This window comes from Canis lupus, chromosome 2 (assembly GCF_011100685.1).
Source record: "Canis lupus familiaris isolate Mischka breed German Shepherd chromosome 2, alternate assembly UU_Cfam_GSD_1.0, whole genome shotgun sequence".
Taxonomy (NCBI): Eukaryota; Metazoa; Chordata; class Mammalia; order Carnivora; family Canidae; genus Canis; species Canis lupus.
The window spans coordinates 54,497,268-54,515,833 of record NC_049223.1 but is presented as its reverse complement, the minus strand read 5'-3'; the positions used below and the strand labels follow the sequence as shown (position 1 = coordinate 54,515,833).

Genomic DNA, 18,566 nt, shown 5'->3' with positions numbered 1-18,566 from the left:
TTCACAGCCTGGGGGTTAGGACTGTCAGACTCTCCCCAGAGGTGATATTATTTGAAAAAATTCCTCAGGTGTTTCTGGTAGTTGGTGGAGGAAGAATAGGGCAGGGTGGGGAATGGAATGGTAGTTAATCCTACTCAAGTAAGATTTTAAAACATAAAAATATAGCCACAGTCTAGATCATTAGTAGTCAGATTTGATTGTGCATGAAAATCACATAGAAAACTCACTAAAACTTCAAGTTTCTGTGCCCTATTCCGAGAGATTCTGATTCTGTAAGTCTGAGGTTTAGAAATCTGCATTTTTTTTCTCTTTTTTAAGATTTTATTCATCTATTTTAGAGAGGGAGAGAGTGAGGAGAAAGAGGAGGAGGGAGGGAGAAAGAGAATTCCAAGCAGACTCCCCACTGAGTGTGGAGCTCAACTCAGGGCTTGATCTTACAACCCTGAGATCCTGACCTGACCCGAAACCAAGAGTTGAATGTCGAACCAACTAAGCCACCCAGGCGCCCCAGAAATCTGCTTTGTTAAAAGTACTGGTAGAAAATACTGAGGCAGATGCTAAAAGGTCCACACTTTGAGAAGTCTGGATTCTCAGATATTTAGCTGCTCATGAACAGAAGCTCAGTTAGTAATATATTGTTGGCATATTTCTAATGTCCTTAAAAACCATTGTAAGAAAAAAAAAAAAAAACATTGTAAGAGTCAAGCAATAACAAGTGCTGGTGTGGACATGGTAAAAAGAGAAGCCTTGTACACTGTTGGTTGAAATGCACATTGGTGCAGCCACTATGGAAGACAGTATGGAGATTCCTCAAGAAATTAAAAATAGAATTTCCATTTGATCCAGCAATCCTACTTCTGGTATATATCCAAAGGAAATGAAAATAGTATCTCAAAGAGATATCTGCACCCCCACGTTCAGTGGAGCATTATTCACAATAGTCAATCATGGAAGCAACCCAAGTGTTCACTGATAGATGCATGGATAAAGCAAATGTGGTGTGTATGTATACAGTGGAGTATTATTCAGCCGTATAAATGACAGAGGTCGGGATGCCTGGGTGGCTCAGTCATTGAGCATCTGCCTTTGGCTCAGGGTATGATCCTGGAGTCCCAGGATCGAGTCCCACATCAGGCTCCTAGTATGGGGCCTGCTTCTGCCTCTGCCTTTCTCTCTCTGCATCTGTCATGAATAAATAAATAAAATTTAATTTAAAAAAATTTTTTAAAAATGACAGAGATCTTGCCATTTGTGACATAAGTCAGAGAAAGACAGATACCTTATGATCTCCCTTGTTTATGGGATCAAAAAAGCCAAACCCGTAGAAACAGGGTGCAGAATGGTAGATTTCAGGAGCTGAGCAGTGGGGAAATGAGATATTGGTCAAAGGGCCCAAGCTTTCAGTCAAAAGATGGTTAATTCTGAGGATCTAACATAACAGCATGTTGACTATAGTAAACAATAGTGTATTGGAAGTTGCTAAGATCTTATATGTTCTCATCACCACCACCACCACACACACACACACACACACACACACACACACACACACACAATGGTGCTTATGTGAGATGCTGGATGTGTTAACTAACCTTATTGTGGTGATCGTAATCATTTTGCATGTATATGTGTATTAAGTCATCATGTTGTACACTTTAAACTTACATGATGTTGTTTGTCAACTATAACTCGATAAAGTTGAAGAAAAAATAAAGACCAGAAAATGCTGTATCATGTGATAATGTGCACTTCTTCATGAGAGTCCATTTTTGCATTGATTTTCATACTTTATAAAAGTAATTAGTGAATCAGTGGAGTATCAGGGCAGGGTTAGGGGGGCAGAGATTGTTGTTTTGGAGTTTTTTTGTTTTGGGTTTTGTTTTTTTTTTTTTTAGCTTTGATAAGATATTAGAATTGAGCTTTATTTTTCACATATCAGTTGTCTTATATCAGACACCCACTCACAACTTTCTTATCCTGACCAAGTTCCAATTACCAAACCTCATGAGTCACAGCTTCTGTTTCACTGTCACAGATGCTGTAAAATGATAGCCAAATATCTTAAAGCTAATGGTGGCAGGTTTTGTCATGAATAATGCATAGGCATATATTATAAACTAAGTGAAAGTGGATATTTTTCTCTTATTTTCCTTTTATTTTCATTACCATTACAGGTCCAGTATGGAATTTTTCCTGATAACTTTACATTCAATTTACTGATAGATTATTTCATAAAGAAAGAAAATTACAAAGGTAAGAAACCAAACCCAGATCCATTTATAATGGGGCTTCAGCTTCTAAAGGGAAGCAAATACAGGCAATTTCCCTTTTTTTATTTCATAATGACCTCTCTTTATGTCACTCTTTCCATCAGAAATAGATACGTAGTTGATTTACCGTACCACTTGCCAGATAGGGAATCATATCCAGATTTTTTTCCTCCGAGTTTCTCAAGTTTATTTGTTCATGTCTCTACAAAGGACAAAGAATTTAGTTAAGCCATAAACCTGCCTGAGCTTACATGGCTGGTTAAGATTATAATAATGCAATTTATTAGTTTGACTCTTTTTAGTACCATTTGCTAACTTTGTTTAATTTAAATCATAGTTGTTATTCTATGTGAAATGGAAGACTATAAAATCAGTTGATTTCCTGGGAAGAGTAGTACCCTTGGAAAGTCCTTTTACCTCCCCAGGCTTTTGTTTCCTCATCTATAAGTAATATCTGAGGTCTCTTTACCTCCGAAATTCCTTGATCCTGGGCAGTTAATTTGAAGTGACTCTTCACTTCTACTACAATAAGGGAATCTAAGGAAGATGAGGGTTGCAGCACACTGTACAGAGGAGTCAGGTGGACCCCGGCCAGTGTCCGTGGGTTAGAGAATCATAGGACAGCATGTGTGTGCTCGTGGCTGTACGGACAGTGAAGAAAGAAAGAGGAGCCTTGCCATTGTGTAAAGGCACAGACCAGCTTTCCTCCTCCTCCCCCATTTCATCCTCAGGCTTGGTGCTGAGGGCCCTGAGGGTAATTGCTACCTCAGGATTGTGGGCACTTAGGGATTTATGACAACTGTGATTCCTGCCATTGGGTTCCATCCCCTCATCCCTGCACACCAGCACCAATGGCCTTTCCCAGTGCATCCGTACTCAGTGCTTAGGCTGGGCACTGGTCACTCTTGGCCTGAGTGTGGGTACCTCTCTCCTTTCTCTCCTCTGGACTTCTGAGTTATCTTCTCTCTCAAAAGGCTTCCCGTTGTTGACTGCCAAAGAGTATTTGCCGTATATTATTTTTTGAAATGTCAATTATCCCTTCTTGTCTATTTCTTATTCAATTAGTTTTAAACCTACATTTTCTGAATTCAAGTGGAAGAGAATTAATTAGCTTTTCTGTTTCCAAATCTATGCTCCATAAACTTCAGATTTAATAGTATATCATTGGGGAGTTTTTAGAAGCAGTTTTCTCTCTTCATTCTCTCTTTAAAGGGCATGTTGGAAGGGTCACAGGACTTTTTTTTCCCCCTAAATGCACGGTAAATATTTATTTAATATTGAGGATTTCTAAAAATAAAATTTTAATGAAGATTACTGTCATTTATGGCCAAAATTTAGAAAAAATTATACTTTTTATTGTTAATAGGATAGGAAATAGCAAAGTACATAAACAAATATGGAAGAAAAGTTAATTAATTCTATAGGCCAATCTAATTTCACTTCCTAGGCTGAATGAAATGCAGAATATAAGTAAAAGATAAAATAAGTTTGATTTATTTTTCATGTGTAATTTTGGATTCATTAATGAGCAGTTGAAAAACCAGGTTTTTTTTAAACTGGATTTTATCTTTAAATTGTGTTCTTTTAAAATATTGGTTTGTTTGGGATTGTTGTTTGTTTTAAATCTCTTCCAAGTCCTTATTTGCTACTGACTTAGTAGATGACTTGCTGGTCTTTCTATCTCAGTTTCCCCATTTGCAAAAAGAATATAGAAGTTCTTGCCTGTGGTCTCATTTAGAACCATGACTACATGCACAAAGCCAGCTGGCTAGGAACAGCTGCAAGTCAGTGCTAACTCTTATAATTATGATTATATGCAAAAATTGGTTAACACAGCAACTTAGTTAGTCAAAAACATTTGTTGTGCCTGTTTTATGTGCTGGCACCATATTTTAAACCAATATTAACATTCTCTAATTTAACAACAAATATTAAGGGAAAGAAATGGTCTGAACTTGATTTTCTTGGCTTCCATCTATGTTGTGGAATCTTAAGGGAAAATAAAAATTGCTCAAGATCTGATCTGCTATGATCAGCGCTCATGTGGTAACAAATATCTTACATTGTATTTTATAGTCAAGGGCTTATAATTTATGAATGAGCATTTCCTTTCCATTCTTTCAAAGCCTTTTTAAGCTGACCCTGATTATTCTTTTTATAGTCATCAGTTTTCTGTCCCTGAAATGATACCTGGGATTTAGGATCATCTCTAGCATTTATCTTCTTTTGCCCCAACAGAAAGAAGGTTCCGGAACACAGAATGGGGCAGTCAGCCCAGTTTCTACTCTGCTTGTCCCGGGGGCCTGGAAAATATATTTGCCTCCTTTCTGTATGCCTTAGCTCTTCCAGCTGATGGACATGATGCATTAAATTTGCTTCACAATTTATGAGGCATTTTTATATGTACTATCTTGAGGGACTGCCCAATAGTCTTTTGAAGTAGGTGGGACAAATGGTATCTTTTATCATCACAGGGATGATACTGGGAGAAGTTAAGAGAACTTAAGTGGATTATTCCATTTCCTCAAGAACACTGGTCCCAAAGCACCTGACTTAGTATGTAATAGTACAACAGAAGCTAAAGACTTGGGAAAGATCTAGTTTGTGAAAGAACTAAGATCAGAGCTCACATATTTTGCTTCTTAATTCTATTTGTTTTTCTGTTGTGCCCCACTTTTTGAGTTTATAGTTAAATACAGATTTGGTGATGTTACCTGAAAGTAATTCCCTCTCATTTTTACTTTGATCTTTTTGCCAGATGCTTTATCCGTGGTTTTTGAGATCATGATGCAAGAAGCCTTTGAGGTACCTTCCACCCAGCTTCTGTCCCTCCATGTGTTATACCATTGCCTGGCCAAGAAGACAGACTGCAGTGTAAGTGGTCCCGAGAGCCTGAGAAGCACGCGGTGACTCTTCAGCGGGGCTGAGGTGGCCATGACCCCACCATCAGAATCTGACGTGGGGCTCTGTGGCCCACAAACAGCCAGGAACGAGTGTTCCCTCTGTACATTCTAGCTACCGGTTTTTTGGCAGAGCAGAGCTGAACGTTCCTCCACATGAAAGAATCTCAAGAAAAAGTCCTTAAGCACATTTGAGACTTGAGCTAGGCCGAATGCCCCCCGGACATTGAGAAATGGGTAACCGATTGTCAGCGACAGTTGGACCTGGTATCAAAGAAGCAGTGGGGCGGCTAACTGACCAACACCTCAGGCGTTAAATGCTGATGGTTCGGTTGGTATCAGTCTCTTCCTGAGGTCGCTCTGGTCAGTCCAGAATATCAGGTTTTGGTTTCCTCTCTTAGGTTAGGCTATTTAATCATTGTTGATTGTTATCCTAAGAATATCAACAGGAATAGCAACTAATACTTAAATAGTACATACTCTGCACCAGGCTGCATTCTTGGGGTCTTAAATTTATGAATGCATTTAATCCTCACAGTTCTATGTGGATGAGAAGCCTGGAGCACTGACTCGTTATGTAATAGCCACCCAGCTAGTAGGTGATGAAGCCACATGGGGAGGCCAGGCAGTCTGCCCTGCAGTCTACCCTCAACTTCAAATATAGCATCAAAAAATACTAGTTTTGGTAGGAACTGAAAAGGCCATCTAATCCAGCTCACATTCTAAAGAATGTATGGTGTGTTTAGCTTTTCTAAGAGGAGTGTCATAGCCTATGGCATACCTCACATTTATTAGTTCTTTAAATTTATATTGGGCAACTACTGCCTTCCATACATTACCAAGTACTGAATATATGATGGTAAACAGACATTCTCTGCTTCCAGCCAAAGAACAAAACAGGCATTCAGAGCAAAACAAATACGTGAATATAAAACTATAGCTATAATGAGTACTACAGAGACATCTCGTATGACAAGCATATATTTTAGGGAGTTTTTGTTTGTTTGTATTCTAAACTTAGGTTAGGAATGGCTTCCTTGAGGAAATGTGTTTCTTGAGTTAGTATTTGAAAGATGAATGGGAATTAACTAGCTGAAGGGAGGAGGAACAATCCAAAAAGAGAAAATAACACATGCAAAAGCCCTGTGGCAGGAAGAACATGGTGAGCCGAAGGGCTGGAGGAAGATAAGAAGACGGCCAGTGTAAATGCAGCAGAGAGCATGATAGGAAGGGCATGGGATGAAGTGAAGTGGGAGGATGCTTTGGGTGTTCCAGCAGTGAAGGGGAGTGGGGGGCAGAGGGGAACCATGAGGGCCCTGGCGCAGCGGCACCTGATTCTGTCCATGGTAGTACATGCAATAGAAGCTGCAGGTGTCTTACATTAACTTATAAATAGCTTTTCTTATAAGCAGCAGTGGTTGTAGTATTCTCAGAGAATCAGCAGAAAAATCTATAAGACGTTCACTTGTTTGTTTTCATCCATCTTTTTAAAAGTCCCTTCACAAGTGTCACTGTTTGGGCCGCCATCACCACCCCTGCTCCATTCCTAGAGCAGCAAGGATACCACTCTTTAGGCTTTTTTACCCTATTGCATTTTGATACTTTAGATCATGTTTTTCCCTAAAGAAAAGAAAAAAATATTTGAAAGCTCCTTATTTATTATTCACCAGGTCCCTTTCCATGCAGTTGATGTGGAGGAGAGTCAAACCTTGGGGCGATTTGCTTTTGAAAGTGAAATGCCCCGGCCCTCAAACACCGGCTCTTTCATTTATCTGGTACACACAAGTGCCTGGGGAGGCTTTGTTTCTTTCCCAAGATCTTTGCTTTTTTCAAAGGTTGAGAAAACTCTTAAAGAAATTACCCTCGTACTGCACAAAGATCATTCCCAGTAAAGAGATTTCGGTGCCCATTAACACCTGGGGCGCCTCCCCTACCCCTGGCTGCGACTGTGGCCTGTGTGCCTCATTCATTCTGTGCCTCCTCCTGGATCTCTGACTGCAGAGCCCAGTGCAGGACATCTGAGCTTTGTGTTCTTTACTTTCAAGCCCGAACAAGGGCCCCGGCCGAGATGGATTTGTTCGGCACCAAGATCACAGCTCTCATTGTCTGGGGAGTTGCCAAGGCTGCTGTCCTCTGAGCCCAGCATTTACAGCAACACCCCTGTCGCTGTTCTTACTACTCTGCAGCAGGCTGAGCAGTGCTTGTATTCTTGCCCCCTTTCCCCTAAGTCTCAAAAGGCTCCAATTTTACTGAAGTGTAATTTTGTATCCTGGGTTGAAAGAAATGATCGCTAAGTGTTTCTGATTGTCCAATTTATTTTTAAGAGGCACAGATCTATCTAAAAGCAACCTAATAGTCTTATTTATTTTTATATTATGAAGTAGGAGTCTTATCATCGCTGAATTGTTTAAAATTCAAAGGCTTGCCCCAGCGTGTCGTAGCAATGTGAGTGAATCTTTATTGATTGTCTCCAGGCAGTGTTGGTCCAGAGAGTACTCTTTATTCTTGTTTTGTTTTGCTTTTCTGATTGCAGAAGGAACTGTTATTCTTTTCTAAAAATACAGAAAATAATGAAAAGTATAAAGAAAAAATCAGAATTGCTCATAATTTTACTACCCAGAAATCCACCAACAACATACGGGGTATTTCTTTTCTGTATTATTTGTTAAACATAAATATCTTTTATTCATAAAATTAGTATTATTATATACCTATAGCTTTGTTATTTTGCTTTATTTTTTTAACTTAATGCTACATCATGTTTTTCCCCTATTTAAAAGTCATTTAAAATCAGTTTCTTGCATAAATAAAGTATTCTTTGCTTGGCTGGACCATGATCTGACTTATTCTCTTGCAGTGGGAAGAGGAAAGGAACTTTGGTGCATCCCTGTTACTCCCAGGCCTAAAGCAAAAGAACTCGGTGGGGTTGAGTTCCCAGTTGTATGGCTATGCACTTCTTGGTAAGCTAAGTGATCCTGATAAATATTGTTCTTCGTGGACAGAACTGATGCATTCTTCTACTTGTAATAAACTTTTATTTCAGTATAACTGTGAAATTCCAATAACAGCTTTCATTTTTAGATACAAAAATAGACCTTAATAGCCTTTCAGGTATGAGCTTATACTTTAAGAGACTGTAAAAAGGGTTCTAAAACCTGTTTACCACTGGTGAGGTGAAAACTAGTCCTCGTGGCTTTAGATCATATTTAGTGGTAATCAGTGTGAGGAAGGGATAAGGAAAGGAAAGTTCTGGCCCTCTTTTGGGAGAACCAGCCAGTAAAATCTTTCCCAGTACTAAAAAGGTCTTTCTGTTTCTTTTAGACCTAAAGTCCAGGAGGTAAATTAAGAGTTAGTGTTGAACGCATATCCTTGGTATTATTTCCAGGTGAGCGAAGGGACACTCAGCACATCTAGTAGCACTTTGGGAAAGCAGAGAGATTCATTGGCACAAGGTGACTGTTCCATGAAGGGGGATGGCTCCTTTACTTTCATGCCCTGATTGCATTGCAAGTCAGGTCAGGGGGATGAAGCCTCAAGAACCTGGGTTTTGTAGAATCAGGGCAGATAACATGTATCCTAACTGTGTGTAAAATGTGTCCTGATTTACAGAAGTCTGTTAAATGCATATTATTTCACTATGGTTCCATTCTCTCTTGAGTAGACAGGCTGTTTCAGAAGGCACCTTCTCTTGACCATACGCTGCTTTGACTTACCTTCATTTTATGGAAATCATCAAAGTTTCTGCAGTTTTAAAATTGATCTTCACCAGCAACATGTTGGTGTGGCATTCTTAGATGCCGGTTCTGATACAGACTGATGTAGGGAGAGGAATTTCAGAGTTTATCAAATGGCTGTCAGATTAGCAAAGGATTGACCGCTCCTTTTAAACGTTGTTTTCTCCTTTACACCGTCTACTTTTTTGCTATTGACTTATGTGGTCTGTCCTTGCCTTCAGGTGAGCACTCAGGGCTATTAGACTGTAGGTAAACTGTTGAGGGAGTTGTCAGGGCTAAGAAAAAGGACGTTGTTGCTGTTGTTTCTGCGCAGAGGCCTTGGTGCTTGGGGACTGGCAGCTGTCCCATCAAAAGCCCTTTGCTCTCACCATGTCCTGTGCTGTGCAGCCTCACTCAGCCCCAGTGGAAGCAGCTTCCCAGAATGTGACTGCAGTCCAGCCCCAAACATCTTAAAAGGCTAAAATTAGCCGTCACCTGATAAGCTTTGCCTATTTATGTCCTACTAGAGCCTTCCCAAATCCTCCTTCCCAGAAAAGATAAGTGAAGGTGGCTTTAAGACCTGGCAGCTCAAGGTGACTTTGGCCATTAGTGCAGAGAGGGCTTCTGTTCCACAGAAACACAGAGACAGCCCCCCACCCCACATGAGGACCCTGTGTCTAGAGTCCACATCTTAAGCTCCAGTTGTGATGGTTTGAGGCACCAAGAAACACATTCATGTCCCAGGATCCAAAAAAGATGATGAAGACTTTATGATTTAAGTGCTGATGAAGTTCAAATAAAGGAAGAAAGAACAAAATGAGGTGGTTGGTTTTTTTTGTTTTGTTTTTTTTCCATAAGAATAGTTGATGGGAGGTGTTTTGGAGCATTTTGAAAAATGTCAAACATTTGCTGGCGGGGAAAGTTGTCATATGTTGACAAGATATTCACTGTAGGAGAGTTGTGGGATTTCTTTTTCTGAGGAAGATTTTGTTCTTGAAGCAAAAATAGTATTTCAGTTGTTTGACTCGTTTTATAAGAGTAGTTCCACTTAAAGAGACAGCTATATCAATCTCTCTAATAAATTCCCCTCTGCCCTGTGATTCATACATCCTCATGATAATTTCCACCAGCCCAAATTAAAAAGAAGAAAAGCAGATTCATACAATTTTATATTAAAAATGGATTCAGTGAATTTCAGCATATTTTTCATCGTCTATCTGAAATGGCACCAAGTCGTTGGATGGGATGAGGCTCTTGGTACAAATTGGAGATGCTTCTTCTCCATTTCTAGAGTGGCCAGGTGCACATTCACTTTTGCTTTCGAGTCTTCAGCCTCAGACATGGTGGGAAGCCATAGCTGAGGCTTCTTCATTATTCTTTTTGGCCACAGGGAAGGTGGAGTTGCAGCGAGGGCTGCGGGCTGTGTACCATAACATGCCCTTGCTGTGGCAACCTGGCTACCTTGACAGAGCCCTTCAAGTGATGGAGAAGGTGGCCTCGTCCCCGGAGGATGGAAAGCTATGTGCGGAAGCGGTAAGTCCCTCAGTCCTAATCCAGTGAGCTTTAGCAGTCTCCTGTTCCTTGTAAGCCAGCCTGTGAATTTGTTTTCATGGTCTTCCCCTCCCCCGACTTCCTTTTCTTCTGTAGAATCATGTACTTACCTGGTTGAAAAGGAATGAAAAACCATGCACATTCTCAGTGTTACTAACAACAAGTATTAGAGGACAAGATTACTGTTGATCCTATAGCTCACTGTTTGGGAGGAGCACTATCCCTCTTCCCCCAAATTTAAACTGAGTTCAGTAAAATACTGCCCACTCCACTGCCCCTTCCCCCGGTAAAATCTGAGTGGTACCTCAAAAAGAAGTTAATGTTTCATTTTTAATTTTTGGCATTTCTGTACCCTTGTAGTCCCGGGAGACTCCGTGGCAATTATGTTCACCCATAAAAGCCTTCAAGAAACGAATCTGGGGACTAGAGATGGCACAGTCTTGTTTTGCTTCCATCACACCATTCTGTGGTGGGGAAATGGGGATCGGATGTTCCTTTCAGAGTTCTGAGGGGTTCACTTTGCTTGCACTAGGCAGCTATCTTCGCACCAGCCCCCATATGCGTCTCTCAATCACCTGGGACTCTGGAGCCTAGGAAGCCACTGGACTCAGCTCAGCTCAGGCTACAGGACACGGAGCATCCTTACGCCCCACAGGCAGCCAATGTCTGCTCCTGTCCAAGCAGCTGTCACGGGAGGGGACCTGGCTAGACGTTGTTTATTGCATTACCAGGGTGTTAAAGTTAACTTTGAGCTCATTCTTGGTTTTGCCTTGACGCCAATCACTAGGACTCACTCCTTGGCTTCATTCTAGGCGTGAGATGCATCCGTCTGGTACCTGTATTGACCAGATACTAATGTCTAATAGATCATCATGTTCTTTGGCAGACACTGGTAACAGAACGTACACATTCCTAGACATGGATTCATACTTAGCCCTGCTGTAGTCAATTCTAGTGGTCAGAAACACAATATTACATAGAAATTCTGTGCCAGTGAAATACTCCTTCCAATCTGAGCCAGATTTGCGTACTTTGTGATCTGTCTTAATAGGAATGTGATTCCCAATGTCAGCAAGATTGGAATATATGTTGGATTTGGGTATCAGGTATTAAAGGGCCTTAGTGTTTTCTGGATTGTTGTTCTAATGCGACATGGTCTGAATTAATCAGTGTCCAGGTAGGTGCTCGTGCTGGCCTTGAGGTTGTAGAACCTCTGGGGATTAGGCCCCACATTGGTCGAGGGAAGGTGTGCCCCAAAGTGGATGTGGTGGGGGAGAGAGGCCAAAACAAAAAGAAACCTTCTGTTTTATAATTTCCTTACCTTGCAAGTTTACAGAAATCACCTTCTTAGAGTGAATTCCACGTATGCCTGTCGAATCCCTATCAGCGGCTTTAGATCATATTTAGTGGTAATCAGTGTGAGGAAGGGATAAGGAAAGGAAAGTTCTGGCCCTCTTTTGGGAGAACCAGCCAGTAAAATCTCTCCCTAAGTTACAGATGCCCCATGAGCTATATACTCTTTCTGTGAAGGAAGCTTGCTGGGTTCAGAGGCTCTCCCGCACATTCAGAATGGTTCTCTGTTGGTTGTGCTCTGCGGTGGTTTTTCTCCTCCCAGTTGCAAACCAGTTGAGGAAGAACGCCGACGTGGAAGAGGGGATTCTTTGAGTCCCCATGGAACTTAATGTTTGGATCCCTCCCTGGCTGACTAAAGGTGAAATCCGATGCCCCTGTGCTGATTCATTCACAGATGATTCTGAGCTTGCTTATTCGTACCACAGTTTTGGGCTAGGTTGTCCCTGCCATCGGACGGGGTATTCCTGATGTAAAATCATAGCCACATCTCTTTCTGATAACTTTCTAAGAGCAAGAGTTCATAGGTTTGCAGACTCCAGGTGTCCCTTCCCTTCCCTTGCCCAGCCTCTCTTCGTGGTGTGTTTTCAGGGCCACGGTTTAGTCCCTGCCCCTCTTTCTGTTCCACAGCTGGCTGTGCTGGACAGAACGCTGACGGCTCTGACTGCCCCGGCCCCGCAGTCTTCAGAGGAGCAGCCCCGAGAAGGGGAAGACGGCCAGGGCTCAGGAGACCTGCTGGAGCAGCTGGACATAGAGGAGACGGAACAGTCCAAGCTTCCCCGGTACCTGGAACGGTTTAAGGTGCGTTGTAGCAGAACGGAGCGGAGCCCCTCTCGGTTCTGGGCATCAAACGTGCCTCTCTGCCGTGCTGACAGGCAGTCCTTCCGTGCATCCCTGTCATACAAAGGCATGAAACACTGACATCGCAAATGAGGCTTCAAACAGGAAGCCGTCTTAAAAGAAACAAATGGAATTTTTATGTTCCTTTTTGTGCGTGAGCTAATGGGTCCCAGTTTTGTTCACTGGGGCAGCATGTCATTACGCAGTCATCCCTGACGCACCTGATGGCTGGGCACTAGCCTGCCGCCCCGGAGCAGTCGCCCAACTCCAGCTCCAGGTGGAAAGGATCTGGTCATTTGTCCATAGTGCACCAATGTGCTTCATGACCCAGAAACCCAAGTGGAAATTAGCCAGATCTGAGTATGTTGGAGATGAGATGCAGGCATTACCTCTGGCTTGGCTTAGTGTTGTGCACTCGGGCCCTCAGAATATTTTTTTGAACTGCATGGAAGATGTAAACGAGTTTCCACTGTTTCTTTTTCAAACAGCCAGGAGCGCTCAAGCTGCCTTTGGTACTTTCAACTACATGCCCCAAAATACTCTGTGATCCACGTCAGGGGAGAAGGGCTGTGTTGGCAGGTTAACCCCTTGGGCCCTTCCTTGCTTTGCTTCTCGTCTATTAAGTGCAAAGAGAAAAATGTGCTGCCTGATGAATTTTTTTTAAATAATAAATTTATTTTTTATTGGTGTTCAATTTGCCAACATACAGAATAACACCCAGTGCTCATCCCATCAAGTGCCCCCCTCAGTGCCTGTCACCCATTCACCCCCACCCCCCCTTCCCTTCCACCACCCCTAGTTTGTTTCCCAGAGTTAGAAGACCTTCCCATCCATGCCAGCTGTCCTCGTGTGTCATTTTGGGGCAGAGAAGTGTCATTTTGTGTGATCACCACAGAGATCTATTCAGCAATGCTCTGGAACAAACTATGGGACAGCTCTGTCCCCATGTTATGAGGATTCTTCTGTACTTGGAGCAGTAATTCTGTAAAGTCTTCATTCAAGGTCCCTCTTTTAGAATTTGAAAACCGAGAAAGAAACGTTAATCGGTATTAGGTACACAGAGAATTGGCGGCTAAGAACTTATGGACCTATCTGTGTACCTCTTAACTTTGCAGTGTAGGAAAGGCTAAAAAACAAAACGTGCTGCCACAACGCTCCTAAAAATGACTGCCTCTTCCTCTTATTTCTTACATATTTAATCACGGAGACTAGAAACCCGTGCTGCATTAAATTCTCAGTCCTCATTCTTCTATACATGCATTTTTTTTGAGAATCAAAAAAAAAAAAAAAAAGAGAGAGAGACAAAATTTGCTAGCTCCCGGCTGAGTATTAGGCACCAGTGCATTACATTTGTCTTTACTGTAGCTCTGCGTGGGGGATGTCGCTTTTCCCATGTTACATGACACCAAGGCTGAGAGGAACTGGCCCATAAGTGACTGCTTCGGGATTTGAACCAGAAGTTCACGGACTCAGATTTGAGTCCTTATCTGCTGTCCCAAGCTGTCTCCTTGGCCCCAAACCACGGGGAAAGTGACATCAGAAAGAAATAATTCTCACTGTACATTTCTTTTTCTTCCCGTTGCCTGAATTTTCATAGTCTCAGGTAATTTGTTTGGGGGTCCGGTCCCTTTTTACAGGACTGACCCATCACACTGGGCTGTAGCCACCCCTTGACGCGTGGATCCTGCCCACCTCCCGCCTCCTGTGGGAGCAGGCCTCATCACCTGTGCCCCTGACTGTATTTGGTTATGGAACATGGGAATGTGTGGCATAGGCTACAGCTGGACCTTAAGTGGCTCTCTCCTGATGGTCTACATCTTGAAGCACTTAAGGGGATTAGTGTTTTTAGTCCTTTGCTTCTCCAGGAATACAATACCGACCAAACCAAGATGCCATTTCAGATGGAGCCGTAAGCAGTCAGTTTGTAAAGGCTGACCTGCAATGGAGCACAGCAGGTGGGGGCTTGAAATAGTGCGAGCACTCATGGGAACTGTTTAGCATGCCATTAGTAAAAAAATTCTTGAAACGATTTCCATCTGTTGAAAGGAACCCTGGTTAGGCAAACATTTATCTCTATTATTCTGCAGGAAAAAGATAGGGACGGCCTTGCTGCCATTTATCAGCAGCTTCTGCCATTTTGTGTGCACCTTAGAGCTCTTTGCTCTGGGACTTTGCTGCTTGGTTTGGTGCAAGTCAGGGGAAATGTGGATTTGTTATACTTGTGCTTTCTTTGTGGTTTAAAACAAGAAAGTACATGGAGCATCACGGCATATGGAGTTCCATTTACTGTTTGTGAGTGAAGGGAGAGAAATCACACGTGGTGCATCTTTGCAAAATTGCTGGACTGAAAAAAAGAAAGGGGGGGGGCAAATGCAGTGTCTAGATGACAGGTTCCCAATACAATGCCTTTTCCTGCAAGCAGAATGTGTAGAGATTTTACAAGTGACTGCATATCTTTTCCTCTTTGTCTTCTCCTACCTGCATCCTCCTCCCCACCCCACCCCCCATCTCCTCTTGTTCTTTCAGGATTTGCAGTCTAAGCTTGAGGCCCTGGGCAGAGTTGAGTCAGAGAGCCTTTTGGCTCTGACCACGCGGCTCATCCAGGAGCAGCTCCCCACCTGTGAAGCCGAGGACATGGCCACCTATGAGCAGAAGCTGCAGCAGTGGCATCTGGAGCGGGTGCACTTGATTCAGAGGGAGCAGGAGCAGAGGGAGAGGGCAAAGCGGGAGCATGAGGCCCGGAGAGCAGCAAAGGCAGCTGCCTCACAGGCCCGTGGGGCCCCGGCGCCCACCACCAGAGCCTCTCTAGAGCCCTGTCCTGAGATTCCCAGGGACCATGCGGCGGCCTCGGCCCCCTCCGCCTGCCTGTCCTCCTAAAGCAGGCCGTTTATGGTATCAGAGCCACAGTGTTCAACGTCCTAAGGCAGCGTGACTTCCCATGAGATGCTGAGAAAGGCTGCAGAACTGTGAGTGGCCAGTGGTCAGACCGAAGCCCCAGCTAAACACCTTAGATGCGGTGCACCCAAGGTGTATGGTGGGGTCAGGGATCGACGTTTAACACAGAAGGTCCCTGATCCGAGGGCACCCGGGAGGCTCAGCGGTGGAGCATCTGCCTTTGGCTCAGGGCGTGACCCCCGGGTTCCGAGATGGAGTCCCGTATCAGGCTCCCTACAGGGGCCTGCTTCTCCCTCTGCCTGTGTCTCTGCCTCTCTCTGTGTATCTCTCATGAATAAATAAATAAAATCTTCAAAAACAAAAGAAAGAAAGTTCCTGATCCATAGCAGTGGTGGAGGGAAGGGCCATGGTTCAACAACCTGGTGTCGAGCACAGGCTTCTGAATAGTCTCTCTCCCCCCAGGGGCAACTGTGTGTCTGGAGGCCTCGTCCCCCCAGCATCCTCCCCGCCTGAGCTGGGGGTGCGATGCCCACACGTCTCACCTTCTCCCTCCCCCGTGTCTCCTCCCTGTGGACATGAAGTTGGGAGAAATTGAGGACAAGAGTGAACACAGCACCACGAACCCACTGGCTTTCAAATTTCGGGCACCACCACTGACATATTTAGAATGGAAGGGCTTTTGAGGAGGAAGCTAGCTCTAGCCCTGAAGCCCCCTTGGCTTGGCTTCTCCATCTTGTTGGGGTAACTTCTTTCCAAAGCATTCTCAGCTTCCCCAAGGAGGTAAAGGCTTGCCTCTTGTGTCCACACGTGCACACATGTACAACCTGTCAACACCCATTTCGGTTGGAGAAGTCGTAGAAAACTAGAAGCAGGCTGGGGCTTGTGTGCATGGGTGATGTGGGTGATTGTGCAACTGAAACCGTTGGGAGGTGGAAATTCCTTCCTGAAGTTTCTCTGTGAAAGGGGTCAGGGGTGGCTCTTGCTTGCTGTGTAATTTTGCCTTTATGTACTGTGGCGTGCTGCTATCCGAGCTTGTGCTCTTTGATCAGGAACTGGTAGAAATAAATGTTCTGGGGTTCCTCTGCTGTGTTCTTTGTCTCAGGGAAGGGAGGGAAGGAGGAAGTCACACCTCGGTCTGGTTAGTGTGATTCTGAGCAACACCTTTCTAACTTCCCTCGTCTCTCAGACTTGGGCACTCCCCACCACCACCACGGCCACTAACGTTCACCAAGGACTGTGTGTGTGCCAGCAACTCAAGCCACCCTGTGAGGGCGGTGGGAGTAACGCGTCCTTGAATAAGGAAACAAACCGGGTGACCCGAGGTGAGGCACCCATGGCACACGCGGGGCCTTGTGGCTGAGCACGCCGTGCCTGCTGCAGGTACGAGGTCAAGACCACAAGCCAGCCATGACATTTGGTGTATCGGGGGCAGGGCTTTCTCAGCCACTCCCTTACTAATTCCAGAGGCAGGCTCAGGGTAGATCAGAAGGCCCATTTAGCTCAGCGTCCCTGACGGTCCTGGCAGGAAGCAGCATGTTCACCTTCAGCTCATAACCTGTTTACTCTTGTTTCCTCCCTATCTGCCCTTGCCATGCTTGATCTCCAGTTTTTCTCAGAGTGGGGAGCATGGACCCCCCCCCCGCCCCCAGCCACAGCAAGATACCTGAGGCTCCTCCTCTCGGGACTATGTTGCCCTGGTGCCAACTTTGCATCTCGTTTCCACACCTTCTAGCTGGCTGCCCAGATCAGGTACATGTGTGGGATCTTTATTGCGCTCGACTTGTAATGGAGTCACGGGCCCTGAAAATTAGTTTATTGAAGTCGGTTTTTTCATTATGAATGAATTAGCATCAAGTGAATAGAGGCCAGAGATTCCACTACACATCCCATAGTGCACAGGGCAGCCCCCACGACAAGGAAGTGTCTGGTCCAAAATGTCAGGAGCACCAGCCAAGGTCAGGAACCGTGGCCGAGGGTCTGTGAGCAGGGCTTCCTCCGGCATGTTTGCGGCGATGCAGGTGGAACCCAACAATGTGTGTGCAAATGGCTCATTTGTGAATGGCATTTCTGAGGCTAGAAAAATAACATTTAATTATTTTAATATCTAGTCTATTTAATGAAATAATAGTAACTGTTTATCTAAGTCAATGAGTATAAAATAATGCAGTAATACAGGGTGGGCCATTACTCTTCCTCAACAAGGTTCTGGAAAAAAGGGTCAACGGTGATTGCATCTGGTGATATGTAACTGGGATCGGAAGCTGCCGTGATGGGAGCTGCCACCACTGCACCCAGTAACCTCGCTGGGCATGCATGGTGAGGAAGGGATGTGCTTGAACCGGGCTCAGAAAATGTGGTGTGGTTGTATTTTCGTTAAATGGTTAGTAGTAATCTTCAGAGCTGAACTTTTGGAACTCTGACGATAATTTTTTTTAAACCTTACGTTAGAGAATGGGGTAAGAGGAGTGCTTTTCAATGTCATTGTGACAGGGAAATTGCCTTTTATTCTAAATTACCACTTCTTCGCTTGAGAGTAACCTTTCCTTTTTCCCCGTCGAGTTGGCCTTTTTGCTGACGGTGCATGCTGCCTTGATGCCGTTCCCCATCTGGTTAATAGGAAGGTCCAAAAAGGCTGGTAGGGGATCCCTGGGTGGCGCAGCGGTTTGGCGCCTGCCTTTGGCCCAGGGCACGATCCTGGAGACCCGGGATCGAATCCCACGTCGGGCTCCCGGTGCATGGAGCCTGCTTCTCCCTCTGCCTATGTCTCTGCCTCTCTCTCTCTCTCTCTCTATATGACTATCATAAATAAAAAATAAAAAATAAATAAAAAAAATTTTTAAAAACAAAAGGCTGGTAGCCATGGCCCTGAGGGGGTGGCAGTTACCACTGGGATCTTTGTGTAAAACAGTTACGCTCAGGCTCTGTAGGTTTTTTTTTTTTAGGCTGTGTGTTTATTATGTATGAATGTTAGGGATTCCTGATCCAAGCTAGACGTGTTCGGAAAACAAAGTTTACTCTTAAAAGAAGCATCTGAAAATTAATTCCAC

The 18,566-nt window shown here is 44.0% G+C and overlaps 1 protein-coding gene across 4 annotated transcripts in view; it reads left to right on the top strand.

The window, feature by feature from the left end:
- Window positions 1-16,600, top strand: part of MRPS27 (mitochondrial ribosomal protein S27) — an 87,682-nt gene extending 71,082 nt beyond the window's left edge. For all 4 annotated transcript variants that reach the window (XM_038530805.1, XM_038530806.1, XM_038530807.1 and 1 more), the window contains exons 6-11: window positions 2,175-2,253; window positions 5,029-5,144; window positions 8,028-8,130; window positions 10,274-10,416; window positions 12,415-12,585; window positions 15,151-16,600. In XM_038530805.1, coding sequence (XP_038386733.1) covers window positions 2,175-2,253; window positions 5,029-5,144; window positions 8,028-8,130; window positions 10,274-10,416; window positions 12,415-12,585; window positions 15,151-15,501 — 963 coding nt within the window. In that variant the 3' untranslated portion in view covers window positions 15,502-16,600. The remainder of the gene's footprint in view (window positions 1-2,174; window positions 2,254-5,028; window positions 5,145-8,027; window positions 8,131-10,273; window positions 10,417-12,414; window positions 12,586-15,150) is intronic.
- The last annotated feature ends 1,966 nt before the right edge of the window (window positions 16,601-18,566 follow it).